The sequence below is a fragment of the Bubalus bubalis genome, chromosome 18, assembly GCF_019923935.1.
Source record: "Bubalus bubalis isolate 160015118507 breed Murrah chromosome 18, NDDB_SH_1, whole genome shotgun sequence".
Lineage (NCBI taxonomy): Eukaryota > Metazoa > Chordata > Mammalia > Artiodactyla > Bovidae > Bubalus > Bubalus bubalis.
The window spans coordinates 18144352-18172080 of record NC_059174.1 but is presented as its reverse complement, the minus strand read 5'-3'; the positions used below and the strand labels follow the sequence as shown (position 1 = coordinate 18172080).

The window sequence follows — 27729 nt, the reverse complement described above, 5'->3', positions numbered from 1 at the left end:
AAGAACAACAAAATTAGGGTATCTTTATCTTGCAAACCCTGATGAAATAATGGATCTATATAATAATCACTGGTTGCTACAAGTGAATCTATGGATATTAAGATTTTAACATCATTATTTTACAACAGTGATGTATCACTTGTGATATAAAATATACATACACCACAATGAATTATTTTTGTCTAAAAACTCAGATCCTGAATCTAATTAAGGCTCTAGACATACCCCTCAATTTGTAGGAGATATGGAAGACAGACAGACCCGTTAAATTAAACAGCATTGTTTAGCCAGCCACATCTGAGAACGGGGGAAATTCTTTAGGACCAATGGTAACTTACTCAATGGAAAGATAGTATGAGGAAAGGCGGGCAGGTAGGGGAGATGTTTTAGATTCACAGATTTAAGAATCTGTCAACATGCGAAAAACTGTTGTCTAGTTGCTCAGTCGTGTCTGACTCTTTGGAGCCCCATGGACTGTAGCCCACCAGGCTCTTCTGTCCATGGGCTTTCCCAGGCAAGAATACTGGAGTGGTTGACATTTGCTTGTCCAGTACTAAAAATTACTGAATTATATACTTTAAATGGGAGAACTGTATGGTATGTGAATTATAAAAAAATATATATTTAAGAGACCAAAATAGCAACTAAGAACAATATGTGGATCCTGCTTAGATGCTGATTTGAACAAACCATTAAAAAAAAAGAGACATTTTTAAAGCAATCAGGGAAAACTGAACCATCAGACTGCCTATTAAATGATAATTTTAAAACATCTGTTAATTTGGAGGTTTGAGATAATGGTAATGTGGTTACGTTTTTTAAAATTTCATTTTCTGTCACAGACAACATAGTGAAGCACACAATAGAACATTCATGGGTGAAATAACATGATTTGCCTCAACTATTCCAAGAAGCAAAAACGAAAATGTAGGGAAAGTGAGAGAAACAAGAAAGTCAAGATGGGACGTCCCTGGTGGTCCAAAGGCTAGGAATCTGCCTGCCAAGGCAGGGGACGTGGCTTCGATCACTAGTCTGGGAAGCTTTATGTGCCACGGGCACCTAAGCCCGTGCGCCACAACTACAGAGCTCCCGCGCTGCAACCAGTGACGCCCATGCGCCCTAGAACTCGGGCTCCGCAACAAGAAGCGCCAAGGCAATGCGAAGAGGCCCATGAACCCCTACTATACAACGGCCCTCACCTGCCACATCTCGAGAAAGCCCGTGCACAGCCGTGAAGACCAGCGCGGCCAAAAAGAAAGAAAGAAAGACTGACCTGCTGACACTAGGTGAGAATGCCTGCAGGTAACTACTATCATCTCTGCTTTTCGTGATGGTTGAAAATTTCCTTCACGGAAAGTAAAAAATAAAAGTGAAAAGGCACCTATCAGAGAGGCGCAGACAACTCACTGTGGAGTATCTGGAGGACATGCTTAAAAATTTCTGTACTGCAGTATTTCAAAAAAAGACAAATGGCTTTCAGAGAAAATACGACATACATATGTCAAATACATTATATCAATAAAAAGAAAATTGTACAGGGGACTCCCCCGGTGGCCCAGGGTTAAGAATCTACCTTATAATGAGGCAGGGGATGAGGTTCAATCCTTGGTCAGGGAACTAAGCTCCCTCGTGCCAAGGGGCAACTACTGAGCCCGAGCACCACAGCTAGAGAGAAGCCCCTGTGCTGCAAGGAAAATGATTCCACACCCGCGACTGAGGCCTGAGGCAGCCAAAAACAAAACAAATGGATAAAACTCTGCTCTGGTGGCAGAGTGGCGACAAGGAAAAGATTTCACTTTTTATGCTTCAAGTACTTTTGTTTTCACTTTACACGGAACATGCATTACTCTTCTAATAGAAACGCTTCAAAAAATTAATAAACTTTGCCTCCATTATACAGAATCTTTGCTAGTTTCATATAAAAAACTTTAAAACCTTACCTGAGGAATGTTCTTGGAGGCCATTGTTTGCAAAAGGGCCCTCAAGGCACTACTCATGGCTTCTAAAAAGTCAACGTGCTTAGCAAAATCTAAAACACAAAAGTGAGACATAAATTTGTCTTTCCCTAAGAAGAGTGATTTTTAGAAAAAGTCAAAACAAAGCATTGTTAAATGTTAATATATGCTACTTTAATAAAAACACTTTGATATTTAAGTCCAAACTTCCAGTGAACAGCCCCCTATGAACTGAATATTTGAGTTTGAAAGATGACCACAATTGAAACAATCCTGACAGTCTTCAACTTGTAGATACCGAATTTTCACTTAACTCACACTTTAGCACACAATAAACCTGAGTGGGCCATTGTAGATGGAAGTCAGCTTTTCACTGATCGCTATCACTGTGCTGGGCAGACGGAGGGTGGAGTCCTCACCCAAATCAGAGTGCTGCCTGGCAACCCAAAGCCACCGCCCAGCCGCAAAGTATCGCTAGTGCAGGGCCAGGCCACCATGCTTCTCTGCTTTTCAGTGGCTTTCATGGTTTTTACTGACCCACCTTCCCCTTCCCACTTTGGTTCATTTTTACTCCTTTTTTATTGTCCCTTCTTCTCATACAGGACAGAACACAACAGCAATCAACAATTATGCGAACAAAGCCATGCAGCAGGGTGAGGGCCACCAGGTAAGCTGGCTCCCTCCCCGCTTCGGTGGGAAGGGAGAGTGACTGATGCACGTGATATGTTATGTTTCCCAAAAACAGCCACCACAGTACTTCCAGTTCTGCATGATTCTGCAGAACCCTGCCACTTCCCACAAAGACGTGGAGTCTATTTCCCCTCCCCTTGAACCTGGGTGGGACTTTGTGACTTCTTCAACCAAGAGAATATGAGAAAGTGGCAGGCTGGGTGGTAGAAGGCATGACTTCCACCCGATTCACATGTGTTTGCTCTCTCCTCTCTCTCAGCTCTTGCTTTTGGAAACTAGCCATCATGTTAAGGTCACATGAAGAGGTCACCTATGGGTGTTCTGGCTGACAGCTCCATGCTACCAGACATGTAAGCAGACAGACCTCAGACGATTCTGCCTCTCGGTCTTTCGACAGAGACCACCAGCTAGGGTTTCTTAACCTCAGCACTGTGGACATTTTGGACCAGATGATTCTTTGTGGTATATGTGAGGTCCCCTGTGCACCAGGATATTTAACAGCATCTCTGGCCTCTACCCTTTAGATACCAGTTGCTGCTGCTAAGTCGCTTTAGTCATGTCAGACTCGGCGCGACCCCATAGACAGGCTCCCCCGTCCCTGGGATTCTCCAGGTGAGAACACTGGAGTGGGGTACCATTTCCTTCTCCAATGCATGAAAGTGAAAAGTGAAAGTGAAGTCGCTCAGTCGTGTCTGACTCAGCGACCCCACAGACTGCAGCCCACCAGGTTCCTCCGTCCATGGGATTTTCCAGGCAAGAGTACTGGAGTGGGGTGCCATTGCCTTCTCCTTAGATACCAGTAGCACCTCCCAAATTATAACAGCAAAAACTGCCAACAGACATTGACAGAAGTCCTAGGAGGCAAAAACTGCTACTAGTTGAGAACCTCTGTCCTAGACATTGTGGAGTAGAGAAAATCACCTCCACTGGACCCTTTCTAAATCCCTCCCCCATAGAAACCATGAGAAAAACATTATATGTGATTATTGCAGTTTCAAACCACAAGGTTTTGGGGTGATCTGTTACGTGGCAGGAGACACCGTGGCTTTCTCCCCTGTGGGGCCTGTGGCCGTATAAAGATACTGATGCCCCCTCTTCGGCTGCATGAGAGCGAGGCAGCTTCTGCACAGACTGGAATCAAGGACTGTTATCTCTTTGGGCTCTCTCATTTTCAGATCTATGCCATGCACAGAGGCAGGGAATTCCTATAAGTATCACAGAACAGGTACCAGGATTCTTTAGGGTCAGACAGAACAGGGACAGAATGCAGCCTTTGACACGATGTGACCTCTCATCCTGGTCTTAGCCAGAGAATATTAGAAGCCAGAGAAGTGGTAGCTCCTCAGAGGGGTCCTTCCATACTAACTAATGTGACACCTCATACCACTCTGCTCTGAGTTTTTCCTGTCTGGCCAGAATGACATCAAACGTTTATTTATATGAGAATGCAAGCTCCATGAGCATAGCAACCTTGCCTATCTTGTTCATGCCTGGATCCCTTGGACCTAGCACAGTGCATGGCATTAAGTCAGTCAATAAATAGTTGTTAAAAGAAGGAACACCCCAAGGGCTTCCCTCGTGGTCCAGGGACTAAGACTCCAAGCTCCCAATGCAGGGAGCCTGGGTTTGACCCCTGGTCAGGGAACTAGATCCCACATGCTGCAACTGAGCTCACAGGCCGCAACTAAAAATCCTGCATGCCACTACCAACTTTGAAGATCCCGAGTGCTACAACTAATACCTGGTCCAGCCAAATAAGTAAAAATAATTTTTTTTTAATTTAGGAAAAACAAAAAAGGAATGCTCCTGAAAAACTTCCTAAACCTCTAAATCTCAGTGTCCTTATCAGGCAAGTGGGGTGATAATGCCTAGCTCATCAAACCTAGTACTTAACAGGTCCTCAAAAGCTGGCATAAAATTGTTACTATTAAAGTTCCAAAAGTCACCATACTGGCTCTGAAAAGTAACTTATGTTTGATTAAAGCTGTTAAGTGTAACCCTGGATATTTGTCAGCTGCACATAACACAACTGAGATTCAAAATCCTAATCTAAACCACACTACTATTTTATATTACGTGAAATTCATATTTTCCCTCAATTTGGAAGATTTTTACTTAATTCATATTTCTGGTCATCTAACCCCAATTAGGGGAGGAAGTTCAAATGACTCTGCCTTTCTGACAAATTCTCAGTGAAAGGTCAGCAACACACGATGTTGGCAAAAGAAGCTAAGTGATTCGAAGTGTTTTTCGCCTCTCAACAACTTTGTATAGGAGCTAAGAATTTGCAGCACACCTAAATGTAGGTAAATCGTCAACCCACAAGTAATCAAGCCGCAAATTATTTTTAATTTTACAGACCTATTTCCAATGTTGACATGGAATAAAAAGCATATCCCAGAATGGGAGCTACGACTATTTTAATTGTAATGAGAAGAAGCTTTCTGCTTCCCAAAACCTAGGGCAACAGGGAATCCTAAATGACTTTAGCACCCATGTAATCCAATCTGAAAATACAACATTGCTGAAAATCTCTTGATGTTCTGAAGATCAATATTTTAAATGAAGGAGACAAAGATACAGGTGTTTTGAATGCAAGGGCCAGATTCTACTAAAAACTTTTTCCTTTTATCTCTGATGTCAGCCACTAAAAGCCTATACAGGTACGTATCACAAATTTTATAACTATTCAGACTGTATTTAAGCATTAAGATGAAAGTAAGTTAAATACAATACAGCTGTACCATCCTCATACATTACTTTCAAACATGGTAACACAAAAATGTAGAGAACTTTAGCCCCATTCTCCCCACCAAATTCCTCAATAACAGTTCACATTATCCACCCAGAACTCACAGGGTTACATGACTTAAAAATCCCAAATGTCTGGGAGGACTATATAAGAATACTCTCTCTAAATATAAAATTTCACTCTGATAAAACAGTTGTATCAACAAAGCTATGAAAGTGAAATTTATTAAAAGATCAAAGTGTTTCATTGTACTTTCCCACAATTCAGAAACTTTTCATTATTTCTCTAAGACTCGACTTATTATGGTTTTCCTGTGACCTTTCCCAGCGATAAATGGGGATGTACCAGTGACCACAAGCAGCCGGCTGAACCAGGAGAAACACGTCCCAGTGTTTTCTCTACAGCAGAGGGGCAGAACACATCCACTTATTTCCTGTGAAATAAACTCTTCATGCTGGCAGGAGACAGAGTCAGCGGGACCTTGACTGGATTCTCCTTGAGAGATGGGGGGCTTGGCTGTGGACCCTCCTGCGTGGCCCTGCTCCCTGCAGGGAGCCCATGGGAATGGGTGGATGGGAGCGGGCATGAGCGGTAGCAGCACTCTGCCAGGCACCCCTCCATAGGACACTCTGCTGGGCTGACAGGAGCCATCCCTGTACTTCCCATGCCATCCAGGTCTCTTTAGGTTTACTTCCTAAAAAAAATTGTGCCGTTCTTCATACCGTGTGGAATCTTAGTTCTCCGACCAGGGACTGAACCCGTACCCCCTACCTTGGGAGGTGAAGTCTTAGCCACAGATCACCAGGGAAGTCCCCAGATCTCTTAGGTTTATAAGACTGGGAAAGAAATACAAAGCTTTAGTCATCACCTGGCCAGCTTCCACTGACAGTCACCTCTGCACTCCAGAGCTGGCTCAGTCCAGGCTCGGAATGGGAATGGCACTGCTCACATCCGGTCTACGACCCGTCTTAGATATGGATGGGCCTGGTTTTCACATGATGGCACCAGCTAAAGAATACATAGCCTGAGATCACTTGAAAACTCTGTCTATAAACTGACAAATGCTGACAACTATATAATGAGTTTCTGAACATTTATTTACTTAATCTTTAAAAATTAATCTAGAACTTCTAAAACAGGTACCATTAAATACACAGAACTTCTTCATAGAGAGCAAAATAGATGTTTTAAAGTATCAGGGATTGGGCTTCTCTAGTGGCTCAGTGGTAAGAATCTGCCTGCCAATGCAGGAGACTCGGGTTCGATCCCGGATCCGGGAAGATCCCACATGCCTCGGAGCAACTAAGCTCATGCACCACACTACTGAGTCTGTGCTCTAAAGCCTGGGAGCCGCAGCTACTGAAGCCCCATGAAGGCCGTGCTGCTCCCAAGAGAAGCCACGGCAGTGAGAGGCCTGTGCACCGCAACTAGAGAAAAGCCCGCACGGCAGCGAAGACCCAGCAAAGCCAAAAAAAAGGAAAGAATCAGGGAACAACTCTTGAAGGACTGTTTATACAGAAACTCATATTTAGTCAAAAGTGACCTTATTTTGATCTTCTAAGAATTTCAGCTCTTGGATTCAGTGTTCTAAGAAGGGGAAATGTTAAAACAGTTTTGCAAAGAATTAGAGCAGATTCATATCTCCCGTATTAACCCTCACTCCAGACATACATGCAGGGTGAAGTAACATGGAGAATTTTCCTTTAGTATGTAAAATACTCTATTTCCTCAGATGTACAAAGAGTCACAGATATAGAAAACAAACTTACGGTTACCAGGGGGATGAGAGGGGAGGGATAAATTGGGAAATTGGGACTGACATATGTACACCACTATTTATAAAACAGATAACTAATAAGGACCTACTGTATAGCACAGGGAACTCTACTCAATACTCTATAATGGCCTATATGAGAAAACAATCTAAAAAAGAGTGGATATATATATATATTCACAGCTGATTCACTCTGCTGTATCGCAGAGACAAACACACTACTCCAGTAAAATTAAAAAAAAAAAAAACTACAGCGTGTTTACCTGGCTGAGAGAAAAGCAGTTGTGACAGGTGCTGTGCAAGCGTCTGAAGGGCAGCAGGTCCTCCCAGATGGTCCACATCCAGAAGGGAGACGAGGCTCTGGAGACACACGAGGGCTCTACACTGTATAGTGTTCATTCTGGAAAGGAGAGAGAGAATGCTGTCTGGCCTCTCACAGTGACCTGACAGAATTCAGCACTGACGTTGAACCCAGGCGTCCGGTTCTGATGGGGACCATCTGTAAGGAGGAGGTCTCGGGCAGCTGGCAAGAACACTTAAGGTGAACTGTGAATCTGACCAGATCAAACTGCTTGAGCACTCAAGGCCTCGGAGGCACAGTAAACTGATGAATCGTATGGAATGTGCTTGAGAAAAATTTCTGTGTGTGCCAACATCATTAAAGCCTATTTTTAAATGTGAAATATGACCCACATAAAGTGCTCAGGAATATACAGAGTTTGATAGTTTACAAAGCAAACACTGGTGCACCTGGATAAGAATGTTAGCGCTATTCACAATACTCAAGACACGGAAGCAACCTCAATGTCCATCAGCAGATGAATGGATAAAGAAGATGTGGTGTATTTATCCAATGGAATCTTACTCAGCCACAAAAAAGAATGAAATAATGCCATTTGCAGCAACATGGGTGGACCAGGAGATTATCATACTAAGTGAAGTAAGCCAGAAAAAGACAAATATATTGCTTATAGGTGAAATCTTAAAAAAAAAAAGATACAAATGAACTTATTTACAAAACAGAAATAGACTCACAGACATAGAAAACAAACTTATGGTAACCAACAGGGAAAGGTGAGGAAGGGTAAATTAGAAGTTTGGGATTGACATATACACACTATTCTATATAAAACAGATACCCAATAAGGACATACTGTATAGCCCAGGGATCTCTACTCAATATTTTATAATAACCTAGAAGGGGAAAATCTGAAAAAGAATACATATATATAACTGAATCGCTCTGCTTATACCTAAAGCTAACACAACACTGGAAACCAGCCCTACTTCACTAGAAGGAGGAAAAAAAGAAATGCTTCTAGCACGCTCACAGCCACCCATCCCCTCCCTGTCACCCACCTCCCTGACCCCCGAAGTTAGGTCACTCAGTCGTGTCTGACCCTTTGTGACCCCATGAACTACACAGTCCATGGAATTCCCCAGGCCAGAATACTGGAGTGGGTAGCCCTTCACTTCTCCAGGGGACCTTCCCAACCCAGGGATCGAACCCAGGTCTCCCACATTGCAGGCGGATTCCTTACCAGCTGAGCCACAAGGGAAGCCCAGGAACCATCTATGTATGCACCTCTCAATGAACTACTCACTATTTTGTGAGTGGTTCCAGTTCAGATTCTTTTTACTGCTGTATGTATTCTATTGTATGAGCATGTCGGCATTGACTTATCCATTCTGCCACCGATGGACACTGAGGTTGCTTCCAAATTGGGGCAACTGTGAGCCACACTGCTATGAGCATCCTCCGCTCTTAGGGCACATATGCGCTCACTTCTCTAGAGAACATACACAAGACACAGGACTAGAACTCCTGAATGTGGGGGGAGTTGGCATCTTCTGTTTAATGGTCCATCATTTCTGATAATAACATAATGACAAATGGTTTTGAAAGGAGAAATGTTCTTACTTTCTAATCAAAGGTTTCCAAGTGGGGCTCCTAGAGCACACGTCAACTGCAACGCTGTTTGGAAAGGCAGTTTTGTCAAAAATCTAAATTTAAGAAAGACAGTAAGGCAAACGTTACAAGGAAAGGTTTTTTTCTGAACACATGATTCCTTTATAAAATCCCAACTTCTAAGTGAGATGGTTAGGCTTGATAAGCTTCAGCCCACCTCCAGTGCTGTTCACTGTCTCACTTTTCGTATCTCACCCATCGCCCACACCTGGAGGGATTCACACACTTTCTCTGTGCACAGAAAGAATGGCTTTCTGCAACCTTCTCGATGCTCTAGAGTGAGGCCAGACTGAAAACCGATTACCTTCTTTGGGAGGAGGTGGTGGGTGAGAGCCGTGTGAACCTCATGGGAGAGGCAGAGGGGAGACAGCAGCTGCCCACCGCACTCACTGAGGGCGTTCTCCATAAACGCGTCACTTTCATCACTGCTGGACAGCTCTTCCCATTCGTCGTCTGTGGGATCTGGAAGAGTGCAGATCACAGAGAACTGGACTGTTTAAGATAATCCGCGTGGAAGCGCCCGCCCAGTGCTGGGGAGAATATCTAAATGGGAACTGGTAACACACCTTCACTGCAGCACATGTTCACAATGATTTCCAGAGCCGTCTGCTGAGCTGTCAGCAATGCTATGGTCTCTCTCAGCTCCTTGTCGGTGGGCTAAAAAAAAAAAGGCAAACGACCAACGCTCACCCCAAGGTTTAGAAAACTATTTTCAGGTGGCTTTCTTTAGTTAAAGCCCACTAAATGGTATTTGCACTTGGAACAGGGGACCTGGCGGCGGGGGTGGGTGAGCAGAAGAAGAGTCCTAACGGGCTGAAGGACAAGCAGGCATTACGACTCCGCTCGGCGCTGTGCGCCACACCACTGTTCACCGGCTCCCATCTCTCCGCACGGCTTCTCTAAGTGCTGCTTAGTTAGCTGGAGAGAACAGATAAATATTCAGGAATTCTGAACTGAATTCACCCTGAAACTTGATATACTGTGTTAAGAAGTAGCTCAGCATACAAAGATTAAAACAAGGGTTCGTTATAGACGCCAGGCACTTATACACAACAAACCTGCCTTTACATGCTTAGATGTCTTCTCAGAAAAGTCTGCGCTAACCAGAATTACTAACAGGCCCTTATGTGACCAACAGAGCTTGGCTAAGGAGCAGACGGGTTTGCCGCATTCTGGCTTTCTCTGAAGACTGCAATAAAGCATTCCTTTAAGACTGAAGAAAAAGGGGGACTTTTTCTTGAGGAAATAAATAATGTGAACCTAACATCAATTAACAGTCTCAAAATGGGTTGCATAAATTTGTATGACCTTAATTCTCAAGTCACCTATGAAAAGTGAAATAGCTATACTGCTATTCCAAAGTAGTGCACATGCTAAAAAATGATGTATATTTTGTTGTCTGGATGATTCCCAATCTCAAAAGTTTCTATTAAAAATTGTCTTTTCAATGGTTGTGCAATATTCCCTTAAATGAATGTTTTATAATTTATAAGCATTCCTCTAGTGTGGAATAATTCACATTACTTGGTTATCTTATTTCCTCAGATTTACTGGATCAAAGGTTAAAAACATGTCTACAGATCCTATGACATATTTCTGTTCTCCTTTTCCAGAATGTTCATACTCATTTATAATCCTCTAGCAACTTCCTGTGCAATGAATTAACTGTAATTTTGAAACACACTCTTAAAAAATAAAAAAGCAGACTGCTAATTTAGTAGATAGACTTTAGGAATCCCTATATTTATGTTCCTTCTATTACGGGCAAGAATGTATCCAAAATTTATTCTTCTGCTGTGCTGTGCTGAGCGGCTCAGTCCTGTCCGACTCTTTGAGACCCCATGGACTATAGCCCACCAGACTCTTTCCTCTGTCCATGGCGATTCTCCAGGCTAGAATTCTGGAGTGGGTTGCCATACCCTCCTCCAGGGGATCTTCCCAACCCAGGGATCGAACCCAGAAAATTTATTCTTATTCACTTCATACGTGTATGCTGAGACTCTAAATAAGACACACCCTTGCCGGTCTCTCATCCACTTAACATGTCTGAAGATCTGGCATGAAACAACTCTGAAACAAGTTCCGTTTCTTTACCTGACTTTCCTGCTCAGAACAATCCCCTGCTTCTTACTGTTATCAAACTGACATAAAGAACCAAGCTAGAGGAAATGTTATGACAACTGAGATTTGCTTCAAAGTATTCAGTAGTGAGAGGGGAGAGTAGGTAGGGAAGGCGATGAAAGAAAACAGACCATGATTTGATAACTGCTAACTGCGGAAGCCAGGTAACGAGTGTTCTACTTCTGCATGTTATGGCAACAACTTGGGTTGGTTCTCTCCTTCCAGGTTTGTCATTACACTTGCACAAGCCACTGGGCAGCGTGAAAAGACCTGAGCTGCCTGCCTGTGAATCTGTATTCCTGGCACGTGGCAGCAGGATGCTTAGCACCCTACTGGCACCAAAACACTGGCTGCCTGACCAGCACGTTAACCACCCAGTCTGCTCAGCCACGGTGACAGACTTTAAAAAGCGAGCTTTTGTTAGGAGAAAACACTGCATTTCCTAAGCACCAAAATTCTATCTGTAAGTAATACTTGAGAATGTGTATCTCTAAATAACAGTTAAACACTGATACTTTCAAATAGTGGCACTTCATCTTGGGTGGACTGGGATCCCATTCCCCACTCAAACCTTCCCTGGAGGGTCCCCCGGAAGCAAAGCTGGAGATGGGGCAAACCCGCAGGGGTGGTTCTTCTCCCACCCCCAACCAGGGACGTCCGATCTCTCAGAGTCCCCAGGCAGCCCAAGTGGGATTCCCACTGCTCCCCTGATGGGATTTTGGGGTGGGGAAACGCAGTACAGATGCGTCCATCAGGATAAAGTGACCTGGTCAGCACGATGCCAGCCCCTGCGGAAGAGCCTCCGAGCGCCAATCTGTTACACCTGACGTTCCACACGTGAACCCCAGATCTGTAACTTACCTCCACGTGGCACCTGAGAAGATGTTGCTGGGGTTCTATCAACACCCTTTGGGATGAAAAGGCTCACAGCTATGCCTTTGTCTATCTTGTTTACTGACTTTAAACTCTACCCACTCTGACTCAGATGCACAAGAGAGATATGATATGGAGTTGCCAAGCAAACTCAAGGGCAGGAGGGACTTTTCATTTTTGTGTTCAACCCAGCACTTAACACAAAGCTTTGCACCTAACAGCCATTCACGGGGACTGAGAAAACAGCTCTTAACTACATTTGAGTGCTTTAGAACACCACCAATTCAGCTTTACAAGGCTCTGAATGTAAGAAGGTGGTACTCTGATGAGTTTATGCCCATTAAGAATTCTTTAGGGACTTCCTTGGCGTTCCAGTGGTTAGGACTCTGTGCTTCTAATGCTTCTAATTAATGCTTCTAATAGGACTCTGTGCTTCTAATGGGTTCAATCTGTGGTTGGGGAATTAAGATCCCACAGGCCACGTTGCTGTGTTGTTCAGTCACTAAGTCATGTCTGAGTCTTCTGACCCCCATGGACTCGTAGCCCACCAGGCTACTCTGTCCATCGGATTCTCCAGGCAAGAGTACCAGAGTGGTTGCCATTTCCTTATCCAGGGGATCTTTCTCACCTAGGAATCAAACCCAGGTCTCCTGCATTGCAGGCACTCTTTACCAACTGAGCTATGAGGGAATCCCACATGCCATGTGGTGTGGACAGAAAATAAATTTTAAAATGTTTAAAAAGAATTCTTTAAAAATAAATCTATCCAAACTTGAAGACACTGACTTAAGACACTTCTCAGATTCAGTTTCTCATACACGAATTAGGACAGGCCACACGTGCGACGGTAGAGAGGGTGAGAGGACATCCCTAGAGTCCTTCCAGATCAAGCATCACCATCTTTCCCTAGAATGACTTCGGCAGCCCCTGACTGGTTCTCCTGCCTCCAGGCCCCTCGAACAACACTAACCTGCTTTCACCATGCTGTCTGCCCCATCCTTTCAGACGGCTCAGGTCCACCAAGCCTCTCCTGAGAGTCTCTTCCTTTCTGCTCCCATCAGGGCTGAGTCAGCTGTGCCTACTCACTCAGAAGTCTGGGGACAGACCTATCACTGCTCTTAGCGCAGGTACTGTAATAAGTTAAAATTACGTGTCCATCCTTACAAGATGGAAAAGGTCCCTGAAGACAGGAAATACGTCTTATCATCTTTCTACCAGTAGCCTCTGGCACAGTGCCTGGGACTCAGCATAAGCACAGAAAATGCGCACCTGGATGAATAAAGCCCAGCTCGATGTCCTCCCTGGCTTTCTGAGGACTTGCTCTCCTCCTTGGGAAAAATGTTTTCCCAAAGAACAGCTCCATCTCTGCCGACGGGCTCAGCTGAAAAGTTGCCTGCACTGGAGACTGGTCGCCCACACCCCAACATCACACCCAGCACAAGTAAGCCACGATTACCCAGGCTGCAAACCTACAAACCATCATTAATTCTCAGGGTCACCCTACCTCCTCTGCTCAACAGTAGTGAGTAAATATAACTTTGGCTTGCTACTTTGGCTTAGTAAGGCTAAACTCTAAAGTAGAAGAGACAAGGTTACAAGGGACTATCTGAGCAAAGTAAAAATCCTTTAGTTTGAAGACAGTCTGGGAGAGAGTAGGAAACTTAAGTGAGATACAAATGTTAGGAAGAGGACCACATATTTTTCTTCTTGACCACACCATGCCACATGAAGTATCCTCGTTCACTGACCAGGAATCGAACCCATGTCCCCTGTCTTGGGAGCTCAGACTCTTCATCACATGACTGCATGTTTCTCAAATACTGCAAAAGTACTGGTCTACCCATCTTTCAACTTCTCTACTATACAAATGTTTCATCTCAGATTTTTTTTCTCCTTTGGGAGATTTCTGATGTTTTAATGAGAGTTAATGGGAAAACATGGCTGTTTTTACGGAAATTCACTTTATAATTAATTGCTACAACCTTTTTTCCTACGAAGCTTAGGATATCTATTGAAAGAAAAGAGCTGTATTAATCTATGCTTGAAAGCACCAATCTGACTTACCGGAAGTAAATCTGAAATGAACGTTTTCCTTCTGACTTTCCTTCTATGAGGAATCTCTTCCATTTCCTCATCTTCCATCAGGTCATCACCATTAACACTCTGTAGTGTGTCCTCAGTCTCCACAGCGGTTTTTATCCTTTGAGTTTCAGCCTCCTTCATTTGAATAACCGTTTCGCCAGCATCCATTTCCAGAACTTCAGATAAGATCTTTAGTATGGCATTTATGATTTCTGCCTGACTCTTGGATGGAATAATGTCCTTTAGATTCCAAACTGTGCCTGTGGAAAAAAATAAGCATGAGGACAAAGAAATCGGCTGTGAAATCTTTTATTAAATACAGTGTCTACCATATTGGTTCTATAAGCTCAGGCATAATTTCAAGAAATCTCAGTCCTACTGCCTTTGTTGAGTTATTAAATGTCAAAAAGCTCTGCCCAGAGGCAGCTCCCTTTACTGCAGCGGTCCTTCATAATCGTCTCCCGTTCCTGGCATACAATGCCTTGCCCTGATAGAGAGCCAACAGACCGAGAAAACACCGATGGAGTTTCTTTTACAATGACAAATTAAGTTGCCTCGGCTTTCTTTCATCTTAACCTGAAATGCTCTCATGAGCAGTTTCTTACAGTCCAAGAGGGGAAAGGAATGCATTAAAATTCCAAGATCTCACGGACAAACCAGGGAGCAGGTTCTTGGTGCTGCACTTGTGAAACCAGAACAATAGCTACTGCGAAGTACACTAATTTTTAAAAAGGTGACAAAATAAAAATAGTTCTGCGGTATATTCTGCTATGTTAAAAAAGAACTGAAAGGAGTCAGACAGATCATTTGCAGATCCATATTAGCAGCATTATTCAATAACGAAAGAGTGAAGCAACCCAAGTGTCTACCCACGGACGGACGAACATACACGGGGAGCTGTTTAATGTGCACAGTGTCTCAGTTTTGCAGGATGGTTACACAACAGTGTGGATATACTTAACACAACTGTACACTTAAAGATGCTTAAGAAATATCATAAAGCGATTATCCTCCAATTAAAAAAAAAAAAATGGTTAAGAAGCGGGTGGAGCTCTCTGCTGGTCTAGTGGCTAGGGTTCAGCGCTTTCACTGTGGAGGCCAGGTTCAGTCCCTGGCTGGGAAACTAAAGACCCCGCAAGCAGAGCAGTGTAGCCAAAAAAAGAAAAACTTTAAAAATGGTAAAGATGGTAAATTTTATTTTGTGTGTATTTTATCAGTTTAGGAAAAAAACAAAACATCTCTCAAGATAAATTACCTTTGAAGACCAAACAAAGGGCAGGAGGAAAATACACAGTAAGTTACCTACTACTTACATGCCATCAGATTACTTCTGTATTTAGAAATTCTGGGGAGAAGCACTGGGGGTAAAGATCTTATAGGAAAGTGAGTGGTCATGTCTTAGATGCCTGCTGTCAACTTCTGAACTCACTGCTTCAAAAATAAGAGGGGGTCCTGACAGCACTATTTCTTTACCAGACAACAGGAGCTTGTTAAATTGAAAACACATCTAATCTTATAAGGCTTTGAAATTATGCAGAATCACTTGAATTAAAGGTTTCCATTTAAATATTAAAAATTTGAGAACAGACATAAGCACGGAAAGTCCTGATGTGGTGAAATGGGGGACTGATTGAATTCTGGCCTCTCCATTTCTGCCTGCTACAAGTCACTAAAATGCACACTATCGCAAGTGGTTCACTTTTACCTGCCACCAATGTCTTCAATAGAAGATACTCCATGGAACTGACAGGAGAAAGCATTGCTGATTCCAGCACGTGCAACGCTGGGGTACTGAAAGATTTCAGTAGCTCTGGGTTATCTTCGGTCACCGTCTGCAAACAATATGCTATAGAGACAAAAATCAAATATTCAGAAACAAGTCCGCTTGGATAATTTAAACCAAAATGACTCATCAAAAAAAATTTGCATCCTTAGAACTTCTCTGAACACATTTTGTAGGAGATTCACCCTTTTCCTCAAACATAGTTCGTGCAAATGAGGCTTCCCAAATTATCAGAGCTATGAAAGACTTTTCTTTTTTCTTAACTTATAATCCTTTACAGAACTATACTTTTATAAATTAAAAGGCTCTCAATTGCCGTGACAATGTGGAATTACTATAAACATTTATAAAGATTTGGCCTCAATTTCTGTACTCGTCGCAGACCAGGAGCAAACAGCCTGTAGGCTAAACACCAGCGCGTGGACAAGTGTTGTCTATGACAAGCCCTAGGTTTGGGGACATGTAAAAAATTCAGCATGATCTTAAAAGTTAATTTATGATACAGCACATTAAAGAAAAAAGGTATTTTATACAAAAATATGAGTAAATTAAGAGATGGGTAAAGTGTTAATAGACGTATGATTCATTCAGCACTTAACTCTTCTCTCGCAATTAAAACAAGATCATGGATTATAACTTGTAAATTAGAAATAATTAACTGAAAGTAGAAAACAACTGGGACTGCATGAAAAGCTTGACAGAGGAGACCTCTGACACACAAATGAGGAAGCCCAAATTTATTTTCTTTGAGATACTGCATTCCATAAAATCCATTTCTTTCCAGGTCTAAAAATTCCAAAGCAGATCATTTCCATCCAAATTAGTAGTCAAAATACATGTTATTATTGTGCTCTAGTCTGCATTCCAAAATACACTTATATACAAATCCGTATGTATGCATATATGAACATATACATATATCCAAGTGTAATTTTTTTTTCATTAAGACTACTTAAATTCAAAATTTAACAAAAAGCCAAGGTAAGTTGTGATTGCTAAGACAGCATGAGCTCAAAGAAAGCTGTATTAATACATAGCATGGAATTTCAGAATTTCACTTTACTATATATAAACTTTGCTTGATTTTCAAAACAGAAGCAATCTGACATTTGCCTTTAAAAAGTTATGAACCTAGCTAAGTGCCAAAGAAAATACTGCTATACACTGTAAAGTTAGTTTATTCTGATCCCCTTTTTTAAAAGTTCTTTTTAAAAGTTCTTTAGGAAAAAAACGAAATAACCAAATCTACAAAACTTAAGGCCCAAAAAACAGAAGCGAAGTTTTTCTTTTCAAAGCTATGAACTTTCCTGAAATTCTCTTATTGTAATAAAGACTGTCCTCTGAGACTAAAAGTCACCTGCCAGTTTTCTAGTTCAAGTGTTTTTAAAATCCACATTTACTCACAAGTCTCCCCTCTGCCAAAGATTCCATTTTGAGAAACTGATTTAAAAATATTTCCCAATAGTATTTATTCCACTATTATTTTTTCCTTCTCTGTTCTATTTCCACTAGAGCCAAGAGAAACATCGGTAAGGGGAACACACTTCAGTAAGGGGAATAAACTTGTCCTTGCCAGGAGAAAAGTATAGTTAAATAAAAGGACAGATGCCTACTGTTATGAAGGGTTGAATAAAAAATGCTTCTTATCCATTATTTCTCCACTCGCCCCCCCGCATTCTATTGAGATAGAACCCACCCCCTGGTTTCTGTCTCCTCCCCCTGCTGAGTGAGGGCCCCCAGTGGCTTGTAACCCCACAGGCAGAAAGCGAGGGAGCCAAGGCTGCTAACGCTGCCAGACTCTGTTTTCCTTGTCTGGAAGGGAAGCAGGCCTACGTGAAATTCCAATCACTATCTTCCTCTCTCAAGAAAAGCAGAGGTTATCGTCTACATTCCAATTAACTTTGGCTCAAAGGCCTGGCAGTTGTGGGTTACTGCTTCTCCGTAAATGGGAGATAAAAACTTTCAAAAGTTAATAAAAACTTCTAAGAATGTTCAGACATTAGAAACCACATATGCTCACATAATCCCTTTCCTCCCTCTTAGAGACAAAAGCAGGAAAACTGCATGAATAATTAAAGAATTAATCACACATTTTAAAAGATTCAGAATAGAACTCAGCGATGCATTTACATACAATGAGAAAAAAAAAATCACTCCCGTAGAATAAATAAGTTATGTCTGAATAAAAAATCTTGAATAAGGGCACACAAACTTTTCTTCACTTACCTACTGAAATAGCCAGGTCAACATTGGTGGAAAACCTACTTAAATACTTTAATACAATCTCCAAACACCCTTCTTTGTTGAATATAGATACTGCTCTACTACTGCATTCACTAAATTGAAGGGGGAAAAAAAAGTTTTACTATTCACATTTTAACATTAAGAAATCAACCACAGAAATTCATGAAAAAATAATTAGGCTTTATAAAAGAACCAGAATTGTAGTCAACCCCCCACCATTTTTACAGATGAAGAAATTAATGCCCATTCATAGTCACTGTGCATGAATACAGCTGGCTATCTGAATTTTTATTCCAATTACAGTACAATATATTAGCCAATCTCTTTATCTACATGCCAGCTTCCTTACAGGAGGTTAAAGATGGAAAAGACCTTAGAAATCATTTGCTTCAATTCCTCTTTCTGTGGACAAGGAAACCCATACCCCCAAAGGTAAAGTGATCTGTCCATTGATCATACATTTTGTTAGTGGTGAGTCCCTGGATCCAGTCTACCTGTCTTTCCACTATATCACAGTAATAATAAATTAAAGTAAGGATTAAAGGCCTCTATTTTTATCATATAAAAAGCACACGTTTAAAAGAAAGTAAAACTAAGTTTTAATTATTCCATCTAGACTGCTATAATGATAACATTCTGCAATCTTCAACAGAGAAACTGTTACAAAAAATATTTTTGAAATTACAGTATCTTCTAATACAAGAATCAGAATGAATGTAATCAATGTTATTAATTGACATACATGCTAAATATAGGGTAAACAGTTACTGATAACAATTTTATTCATGGTTCCAGAGAAGCATATTCCTCTAGACATACCACATACACACATGACAGATTAACCACTGACAGAGCTGACTAAATGATTAAATCCAATCCTGCTGTCTAAAGATAAACTATTTCCTGTCTGCGTATCCATCTATCCCTCCTTCCATCTAGTTACTGCCACACTGCTATGAACCTCCCCTCAAGAAGCCCACAGCAAGCTCACGTATAGTCAGGAAAATAAAGCATATATATGTTAAGATAATAAAACATATACATGTGTAAACATAATTTAAACATAAACTATGCAACGAAAGTGTTAAGAGCTATGATAACCAGAAATGATATAGATAGGGCTCACGGGCACTCAGGAAAGAAAGATTACTAGACCACTTTTTCAGGCACTTTTCAAAGAAAATTTTTTTTTCATTTCCAAATTCAAAAATTAAAAAAAAAACACTGCAAATTCAACAATTTATATAAGTTAAAGTTATTAGAAAAACAGCACGCACTAGCTTGCCTGCGTGCCATTTCCTCAAATCTGACCTCTCCTATTTCCCTGGTGGAATGCGTCCACTAGTTCAAAATGAAATCACAGGGACTTCCCTGGTGGTCCAGTGGTTAGGACTCTGCGCTTCCACTGCTGGGGGCCCAGGTCTGATCCCTGGTCGGGGATTTAAGACCGCTCAAGCCGAGTGGTGCAGCCAAAAAAAGCAAGAAAGAAACCATAGGCAAGTTTGACTGCCTGTAGGTAGTCAAGCAGTGCAGGCAGCTTTCCAGGATCCAACCTAACCTTGTATTCTGAGAGATACCTCTAAGAGGTCAGAAATAACCATGGCTGTTGATGGAAAATAAGGAACTATGACAGACTCCAGCTAGAAATGTGGTCCAATAAAATGGGGCAGGAAAAAAAAAATCCAGGTTGTGTTTCTAGCCATCTCCATTCCTAAAAGCATGCCTCCATCTCCAAGTCCCCTTCCACTGCTACAATGATGGAATGGAGCGTGGTCTCCTTTCCACTGGGGCCAAAGGAGCTCTTCTCGGACATTGACTTCCCTGTCAAATGGCACTCACCAAGGTCCGTGGTCCCTGTCTCAGTCCAGATCAAAGTATCTATTGCACTGGAGCTGGCCAGCTTTAAGACAACTGCTGCTTAAGGTACACAGGCAGTGGGGGAGGAAGGGGTGCAGGGACCACCAATGACCACAATTTCTCTTATTTCTGTTGGCAGCAATAACTGGATAGAAGAGTTGTAAAGCAAGGCAAGATGCAGTGGGACTTCCCTGGCAGTCCAGTGGTTAAGACTCCGAGGAGCACTGACACAGGTTCAATGCCTGGTTAGGGAACTAGGATTCTGCATGCCACACAGAAAGGCAAAAAAATAAAAAAAGATACAGTGATGCTACGAGGACAAGGGCTTGGGAAGGACAGCTGATCTTAGGCCACTTGACGAGATCTGCTACCAAGCATTAACAGATGCATTAGCAGATTTACAGGCCTACAAAGGAGAACAGAGATTCCTCTGCAGTTTAACAGAGAGAGTAGAAGCCTGAGTAGTGTTGAAGCAGGAAGATGCATCTGGAAAGCATCTTACCATATATTCCATAGCACGTTTATGGCCTCGTTGGCTATGTTTTCAATAGAATTTTTGTTCTGATCTTTTTTTTTCTGAGGAGACATCTCATTTGAATCCAGTCCAGTACTACACTGTAAACAAATACCACGATTAGCACCTTTGTTCAAAAGAATAAACAAGCAGAAATGCAAAAGGCAGTGAAGCATCACAAAAACTAAACATCAAAAATGACAGTTAACACCAGCCCATCAAGTTCTCACAAGTCACTGTACAAGCTGGATATAAAGCATTTCACATCTTAAGTGAAAATGTAAAATCAATACAAAATATTTTATCTAACTTGGTCAAGATAATATATAAGGCAAAGAAAAATAATCCATAATAAGAGCTAACATCTATACGGCATCTTCTAAGTGCGAGGCACTATTCTAAGCATTCCATGTCTATTAAGTCATTTAATTGTCACGACAGACCTATAACGCAGATGAACTATTATCCCCAATCTCCTGCTACAAATGGGAAAGTGAGGTACAGAGAGCCTGCTGAGGGTGCAGCCTAGTATCTAGTGAAGCGGGATTCAGATCCAGGCATCCTGGCTCCAAAGTGGGTGCTCTGAACCCCTCTGCAGTTCTGCCCGCTCCTACAATCCATGACATCCTCTCCATCAGGCTTCTCAAACTTGGCACTGCTGACATTTTGAACGGGATGATTCTTTGCTGTGGTGCACGTGGGACACTTTGCTGTCACGCCCAGTGTAGGATGCTTAGCGGCACCCTTGGCCTCTAGGCACTACCAGTAGCAACCCCTCGTCCAAAGCTGTGGCAATCAAAAATGGCTCCAGACATTGCCAAACGTCCCCTGCAGGGCACATCACCCCCACGAGAATTACTGTTCTAAAGGGACAAGATGTCTTTTCCCTTGGATGATGGTGTTTCTTATCAAACCTGGATATTCTTTCTACGGCCTCAAGTGAAAATTACCCATCAATACAGAACAGTGGACCAGAGGCATGACAGGGGGAGAATTCCTTAATCCCTGAACTGCATCTTGCAATAAAGGTGGTACATTAGAAAATTTGAAAAATTAATCTAGTCTTCTCAGCAAATTCTTAATGTCCATGCTTGAGCTTCCTCCTCTGTAAAACAGGAATAACAAAGAATACCTGCCAAATAGGATTGCTTTGAGGATTCAGTAAAATAACACACAAGACACATAATTAAGCATCCAATAAACACAAATTATTTTTATCCTATGAAGCTTGACGTCTAAAGGAGGCAGTCTATACTTTTAGGAAGGTCTTTTCCAACAAGCAGATAAATAAAGGTAGCAGGGATAAACTAGAGACTAGTGTCAACGATGAGAGATCAGTGTTTGCAGGAAAAGAAACACAATTCCTACAGAATGTTTTGAGGGGAGACAACATGACACCAAAGTACTTAGAAACAAGACAGAACCCCACACTGTTCGAGTGCGTGCACTAACAGAGACTTGGGAAAGCAGCATACCTCTTTCAGCAGTGCAACCAGCGGGGTCATGATATCCTTGGTCACCATGTCATCACAGACTTCGAAACCGCCACAAGCGCTGAGATTTCTACACAAGAAGTTTAAAACACACCAGTTTCAGATCACATGTCATGAAACATACTAAGCACTGAAGTTTATTTCTGTCTACCCATACTTAACATTTCCCGTTTGAAATAGCTTTACAATTCCTCTAAGACACTGAAGAACCAATCCACAGAATTCCACCTGCTCTGATCCTTGCTCTACATGAAGTAAACAGATGACTCTGTCTTGTAACAGTGTAATTCTCAGGACTGAGGCAGTACCCAGGGAGAGGGAAGACTTCTATTTAATGTAAATCAATTACTGCCTGATCTTATTTTTTTGGCCATGCCATGCTGCTTATGGAAACTTAGCTCCCTGACCAGGGATTGAACCTGCTCCCTCAGCAGTGAGAGCTCAGAGTCTTAACCCCTGGACTGCTAGGGAATTCTCCTGCCTGATCTTGTATGAAGGGACCTTTTCCTGGAGTCAAGACTTCAAGGATCGGAAGGGTGAGGCTACTGAGAATGACCTTCCCTGAAACAATCCTGACTACATTTAATTGTAAAGACATGGCTTACCCTCTGAGTGCACCGCACTGAGCTAGGCACTCAGGCTATGAAGAGAAATGAGAAGATGTCTCACCATCGTCCAGGAGCTCCCAGTACATGTGTTGTTTTCTCCATCAACTGGTTAATTCCCCCTCACCCCCCAGATCTTACCTCAAACATCAAGCCCTTAGTTTTTTTCCCCGAACCCCTTCCCACAGCACCTTTTGTAAATATCATTGGTTGTAATTACACACTTACATGATTATTTGCATAATGCTTGCCTCCCTCAATACTGTTAAGATCCATTAAGGACTGAAATTATTTGTCTTGTTCACTCCCACTAGCCCACTGCCTAGCACTGCAGGCCCTCAATATAAACCTACTACATTAATGAATGAAACAGAATAAATAGAGAGCTATGAGAACTACTGAATTTAACTCAGATGACCATTATATCTACTACTGCAGGCAGGAATCCCTCAGAAGAAATGGAGTAGCCATCATGGTCAACAAAAGAGTCCGAAATGCAGTACTTGGATGCAATCTCAAAAACAACAGAATGATCTCTGTTCGTTTTCAAGGCAAATAATTCAATATCACAGTAATCCAAGTCTATGCCCCAACCAGTAACGCTGAAGAAGCTGAAGTTGAACAGTTCTATGAAGACCTACAAGACCTTTTAGAACTAACACTCAAAAAAGATGTCCTTTTCATTATAGGGGACTGGAATGCAAAAGTAGGAAGTCAAGAAACACCTGGAGTGACAGGTAAATTTGGCCTTGGAATACGGAATGAAGCAGGGCAAAGGCTAATAGAGTTTTGCCAAGAAAATGCACTGGTCATAACACATACCCTTTTCCAACAACACAAGAGAAGACTCTATACATGGACATCACCAGATGGTCAACACCGAAATCAGACTGATTATATTCTTTGCAGCCAAGGATGGAGAAGCTCTATACAGTCAGCAAAAACAAGACCAGGAGCTGACTGTGCTCAGATCATGAACTCCTTATTGCCAAATTCAGACTTAAATTGAAGAAAGTAGGGAAAACCACTAGACCATTCAGGTATGACCTAAATCGTGGAAGTGAGAAATAGATTTAAGGGCCTAGATCTGATAGATAGACTGCCTGATGAGCTATGGAATGAGGTTCGTGACATTGTACAGGAGACAGGGATCAAGACCATCCCCATGGAAAAGAAATGCAAAAAAGCAAAATGGCTGTCTGGGGAGGCCTTACAAATAGCTGTGAAAAGAAGAGAAGCGAAAAGCAAAGGAGAAAAGGAAAGATAAAAACATCTGAATGCAGAGTTCCAAAGAATAGCAAGAAGGGATAAGAAAGCCTTCCTCAGCAATCAATGCAAAGAAATAGAGGAAAACAACAGAATGGGAAAGACTAGAGATCTCTTCAAGAAAATCAGACATACCAAAGGAACATTTCATGCAAAGATGGGCTCGATAAAGGACAGAAATGGTACGGACCTAACAGAAGCAGAAGATATTAAGAAGAGATGGCAAGAATACACAGAAGAACTGTACAAAAAATATCTTCACGACCCAGATAATCACGATGGTGTGATCACTCACCTAGAGCCAGACATCCTGGAATGTGAAGTCAAGTGGGCCTTAGAGAGCATCACTACGAACAAAGCTTGTGGAGGTGATAGAATTCCAGTTGAGCTATTCCAAATCCTGAAAGATGATGCTGTGAAAGTGCTGCACTCAATATGCCAGCAAATTTGGAAAACTCAGCAGGGGCCACAAGACTGGAAAAGGTCAGTTTTCATTCCAGTCCCAAAGAAAGGCAATGCCAAAGAATGCTCAAACTACTGTACAATTGCACTCATCTCAACACGCTAGTAAAGTAATGCTCAAAATTCTCCAAGCCAGGCTTCAGCAATATGTGAACTGTGAACTTCCTGATGTTCAAGCTGGTTTTAGAAAAGGCAGAGGAACCAGAGATCAAATTGCCAACATCCGCTGGATCATGGAAAAAGCAAGAGAGTTCCAGAAAAACATCTATTTCTGCTTTATTGACTATGCCAAAGCCTTTGACTGTGTGCATCACAATAAACTGTGGAAAATTCTGAAAGAGATGGGAATACCAGACCACCTGATCTGCCTCTTGAGAAATCTGTATGCAGGTCAGGAAGCAACAGTTAGAACTGGACATGGAACAAGAGACTGGTTCCAAATAGGAAAAGGAGTACGTCAAGGCTGTATATTGTCACCCTGCTTATTTAACTTACATGCAGAGTACATCATGAGAAACACTGGACTAGAAGAAACACAAGCTGGAATCAAGATTGCCAGTAGAAATATCAATAACCTCAGATATGCAGATGACACCACCCTTATGGCAGAAAGTGAAGAGGAACTCAAAAGCCTCTTGATGAAGGTGAAAGTGGAGAGTGAAAAAGTTGGCCTAAAGCTCAACATTCAGAATACGAAGATCATGGCATCCGGTCCCACCACTTCATGGGAAATAGATGGGGAAACAGTGTCAGACTTTATTTTTCTGGGCTCCAAAATCACTGCAGATGGTGACTGCAGCCATGAAATTAAAAGACGCTTACTCCTTGGAAGGAAAGTTATGACCAACCTAGATAGCATATTCAAAAGCAGAGACATTACTTTGCCAACAAAGGTCCGCCTGGTCAAGGCTATGGTTTTTCCTGTGGTCATGTATGGATGTGAGAGTTGGACTGTGAAGAAGGCTGAGCGCCAAAGAACTGATGCTTTTGAACTGTGGTGTTGGAGAAGACTCTTGAGAGTCCCTTGGACTGCAAGGAGATCCAATCAGTCCATTCTGAAGGAGATCAGCCCTGGGATTTTTTTGGAAGGAACGATGCTAAATCTGAAACTCTAATACTTCGGCCACCTCATGCGAAGAGTTGACTCATTGGAAAAGACTCTGATGCTGGGAGGGATTGGGGGCAAGAGGAGAAGGGGACGACAGAGGATGAGATGGCTGGATGGCATCACTGACTCGATGGACGTGAGTCTGAGTGAACTCCGGGAGTTGGTGATGGACAGGGAGGCCTGGCGTGCTGTGATTCATGGGGTCGCAAAGAGTCGGACACGACTGAGCGACTGATCTGATCTGATCTGATGAGAACTACAAATATTAACTTCACTCTGGCCCCCTCTACAGTCCATTCTCAGTGCAGCCACCAGCCCTTTTGAAAAGGCAAATTAGACCCGTCTCTCTAGCTTAGAATAGGTCCTTAAGCTCTGCACCAGAGTCCTTATCTGTCTCTCCAGCTGGAATCCCTATAATGTGCACCCTCTACTCTGCTCAGCCACATAATCTTCCCTTTCCTTAACCGTGCCAAGCCCTCTGCTGTTGGTACTCCATGTCAGGAATGCTTTTCCCCTTGTGTGTCCACCTCTGGCTCTAGGTTACCTCAGCTCTTAGCTCACAAATGTTATCTAGAGATTATCCAATTTAAAGTAACTCCTCACCTCCGGCTATCACCTCCTTGGTTTCTCCATACCACCTCTTAAAACCTAATATTACGTTCCATCTGGTTACTAGTTCCCTGTCTGCATCAACATGGTTCTGTGAAGGCACAGATCCTGGCTGTCTTGTTCAGTGTTCTGCTTTCTCAAAATCCCTCGCGTTTAGAAAATCTGGCACATACAATGGAAGAGTTCACCGAACCTCAGGACTCTATGAAGTCTCCTTGGGGAGGGTACAACGTGCGCTAATAAGCCTTGAGCAGAGGACGCTTGGCAGATGGCTACTGCAGTTGAAGCAGTCAGGTGGACAGATGGAATACGGGTAGTTCGGGGCTCATGAGGTCCTCCGGAATCCGAAGCCTGAGTTCAGATCCCTCCTCTGCAAACAGGAGAGCATAGCCAGTTCTTGGCCCTCCCGAGCTGTGCCGCAGACAAGAGCACTGAGGATGAAACCCATGAGCGACGGTGCCAGGCGCACAGGAGGCGCTGGCTGGACGCCGATGCCCGGATCCGAGGGCACCAGCCCGGATCCCCCTTCCCCGCTCACCTCAGTGCGCCGGCAGCTGTTTCCCTCACCGCCAGACTGGGATCGAGCAGCAGCGGCCCGAGGCGGCGCACGGCGTCCCGGCGAGCCAGGCTCGGGAGCACCGGCCGCTGCTGCACCAGCCGGGCCAGCCCCGCGCAGGCGCACTCGCGGACTTCGGCGCTCGGGTGCTGAAGCTGCGGGACAGAGCAAGTGGTCAGGGGGACAGCAGAGCGCACGCGCAGGGGCGCGCGGCACGGCTGGGGGCCTCGGTGCCCCTGCTCCCCCGCCCCTCCCCGCGCGGCCCCGGCGAGCCCTCGCCTCACTTTTTCCAGCAGCTCCGCCGCTGGCCCGTCGTCCTCCTCTGGCTCCGTCCCGTTCGCCCCCGCCGCCTCGGCCTGACAGTCGCCCGTAGGCGAGAACTGAGGTCGCTTGAAGCGCTTCGTCCGGCTCTTGCCCATTGCGAAGTGCGCTGTGGTGGAGTGTGGGGGTGGGAAGACCGAGAGAGGAGGGCTACAGCAAGACGGTGCAGGCGGGCAGGAGGGTCTTGCAACCTAGGGGTTTACGTGCCACTGCTCAGCTGGGCCGGATGACGGCCCGCGCCCACATGGAGAAGCACTGCGCTTGCGCTTGGCGAGTCGGCGGCGGGGGCGGGGGTCAGGCGCCGGGAGCGCGCAGGCGTAGAGGGGACGGCGGGCGGGGCCAGGCCTTACGGAGAGGCAGGTCCTGGGGACCTGCTCGGAAGAGGAAAGGTTGCGTTTGAACGATGGCACTGTCTCCTCCTCCACTGAGCTAGTGACGTCTATCAAGAAACTGAATCTGCCAAACCTTTACGTATTTCCATAATAATCGAGGGCGATTAAGGATACCTAACTTGCCTAACCTTAGTGTGAGGCTTAACAAAATACCATGTAAAGCCCCTAACTCCAAACCTGATATGTGTATTATAGTTGATACTCAAAAAATATTATCCTCTCCTATCCTTTGTGCTCAGTCCTGTCCGACTCTTTGCGACCCCATGGATATGGAATTTTCCAGGCAAGAATACTGGAGTGTGT

The 27729-nt window shown here is 43.3% G+C and overlaps 1 protein-coding gene across 2 annotated transcripts in view; it reads right to left on the bottom strand.

Moving 5' to 3' along the window:
- HEATR3 (HEAT repeat containing 3) overlaps nt 1-27306 on the bottom strand; it is a 39162-nt gene extending 11856 nt beyond the window's left edge. The window contains exons 1-12 of one of the 2 annotated variants that reach the window (XM_006048944.3): nt 26998-27306; nt 26696-26868; nt 22090-22177; nt 20603-20715; nt 18226-18335; nt 15922-16062; nt 14199-14476; nt 9707-9797; nt 9445-9602; nt 9093-9175; nt 7435-7571; nt 1941-2029 (exon numbers count right to left, since the gene is read on the bottom strand). In XM_006048944.3, the coding sequence (XP_006049006.2) occupies nt 1941-2029; nt 7435-7571; nt 9093-9175; nt 9445-9602; nt 9707-9797; nt 14199-14476; nt 15922-16062; nt 18226-18335; nt 20603-20715; nt 22090-22177; nt 26696-26868; nt 26998-27132 (1596 nt within the window). In that variant the 5' untranslated portion in view covers nt 27133-27306. Of the gene's footprint in view, nt 1-1940; nt 2030-7434; nt 7572-9092; nt 9176-9444; nt 9603-9706; nt 9798-14198; nt 14477-15921; nt 16063-18225; nt 18336-20602; nt 20716-22089; nt 22178-26350; nt 26488-26695; nt 26869-26997 lie in introns of those variants that run through there. The other variant, XM_006048945.4, reaches the window with a different exon arrangement.
- Nucleotides 27307-27729: the final 423 nt, after the last annotated feature.